The sequence below is a fragment of the Nesoenas mayeri genome, assembly GCF_963082525.1.
Source record: "Nesoenas mayeri genome assembly, chromosome: 1".
Classification (NCBI taxonomy): Eukaryota; Metazoa; Chordata; class Aves; order Columbiformes; family Columbidae; genus Nesoenas; species Nesoenas mayeri.
Window position 1 is genome coordinate 68,933,207 of NC_137541.1, and position 1,933 is coordinate 68,935,139.

Consider the following 1,933-nt stretch of genomic DNA (forward strand, 5'->3'; position numbering starts at 1 on the left):
GCATGAAATACAGATTAAACACTGGAAAAAAAAATCAGAAGACAGTTACATTAATTATAAAATATAATAACAAATTATCTTAAAAGAAACACATGGCCTAACTATAACATGCAGAAGATGTATGACAACTAAAACAAATAAGAATTTTAATGTCTACAGCATCTAGTAAACTTCCCTATTTAATTGGTTTTATGTTGACTTTCTGTTTCTTTGAAGATCTTACAGGTGAACAAGGTGATGTCCATCTTCTTTTATGTGATATTTCTCACTTATCTCCGTGGCATCCAGTCTACCAACATGGATCAAAGGAGTCTGCCAGAAGATTCAATAAATTCTCTTATTATTAAACTCATTCAGGCAGACATTTTGAAAAACAAGCTTTCTAAGCAGATGGTCGATATTAAGGAAAACTATCAAAACACGGTGCAGAAAGAAGACACTCAGCAAGACATGGATGGAGATGAAAATGTGAAATCAGACTTCCAGCCAGTTATCTCAATGGATACAGACCTCTTAAGGCAGCAGAGACGCTACAACTCTCCCCGAGTTCTCTTGAGTGACAACACACCGCTGGAACCACCGCCACTGTACCTCATGGAGGATTATATTGGAAATTCGGTGGTGGTGAACAGAACCTCACGCCGGAAAAGGTACGCGGAGCACAGGAGTCACCGAGGGGAATATTCAGTTTGTGACAGTGAAAGTTTATGGGTCACAGACAAATCGTCTGCGATTGACATTAGAGGACACCAGGTAACTGTGCTGGGAGAAATTAAAACAGGTAACTCTCCAGTTAAGCAATACTTTTATGAAACAAGGTGTAAAGAAGCCAAGCCTGTAAAAAATGGATGCCGCGGCATTGATGACAAGCACTGGAACTCCCAATGCAAGACATCCCAAACTTACGTTAGAGCACTGACTTCAGAAAACAATAAACTGGTAGGATGGAGATGGATAAGAATAGACACCTCCTGCGTGTGCGCATTGTCAAGGAAAATAGGAAGAACATAAATCTGCATCTCTTTGCTATATAAATTATTACTTTAAATTATATGATATGCATGTAGCATATAAATGTTTATATTGTTTTATATATTATAAGTTGACCTTATTTATTAAACTTCAGCAAATCTACAGTATATAAGCTTTCTCTCTCAATAAACAAGAGCAAAGGGTGTGTACCTCTGCTGTGGGCAACTCCGGGTTTTTTTTAGACTATGTTTGTGACACTGCTTGTCGGCAGCATACTGTAACCTTGCTGTAAAATCTGTGTAAAATCAGTATTTTTCATTCAGTATTGTCAAGCCAGTGACTGTCATTTAGTAAACTTGCTAAAAATCAGATCAATGTCAAGAGTTGTGTACATATTTATATTCCCCACTCCATACATTCACATTTAATTGGATGCAGTGTTGACTCCTTACTGGCAAAACAAAAATGGACCAAAATACATGTTGTAGCCTGCAGATGATGTCAATGTTACAACCATCAAGAAGCCATAAAATACAATTTCTGTGTATTATGTCAGTTTTACTAGTGAAATGACCATTTTCTCTTCTGTTAGCATTTCAGAATGACTGATAATAATCCAGCAATTTTTGTTTATGTTTTTGAAGCACATTTGTTTTGCAACTGTTTATAATGCTGCCAGTTCGTTGTAGAAAAAATATGAAAAAAAATCTAAAATATTTGTAGCAGAAACTTACTGAAGCCAAGAAACAACCTAAACAGATCATTAATATAATGCATAAAATATGATTTCTTCAAAATTGACTATTTATTGTGATCAGTCTCTCCCTCTTCACATGAATCAATTATCTTCTGTTTATGTTGTTGCATCATTCCATTCTGTCTGAGTTTTTAAAGTAGAAACCAAGCTGGTGGTGTTTTAAGGTTTAAAGAACCCTTGGCTTGCAAATTTTAGTAAGGAAAG

The 1,933-nt window shown here is 35.8% G+C and overlaps 1 protein-coding gene across 1 annotated transcript; it reads left to right on the plus strand.

Moving 5' to 3' along the window:
- Positions 1–237: 237 nt before the first annotated feature.
- NTF3 (neurotrophin 3) lies at positions 238–1,011 on the plus strand (the record flags this gene model as incomplete). Its single annotated transcript, XM_080349593.1, has 1 exon — positions 238–1,011. One exon carries the CDS (start codon positions 238–240, stop codon positions 1,009–1,011), a length of 774 nt encoding a protein of 257 aa, XP_080205719.1.
- Positions 1,012–1,933: the final 922 nt, after the last annotated feature.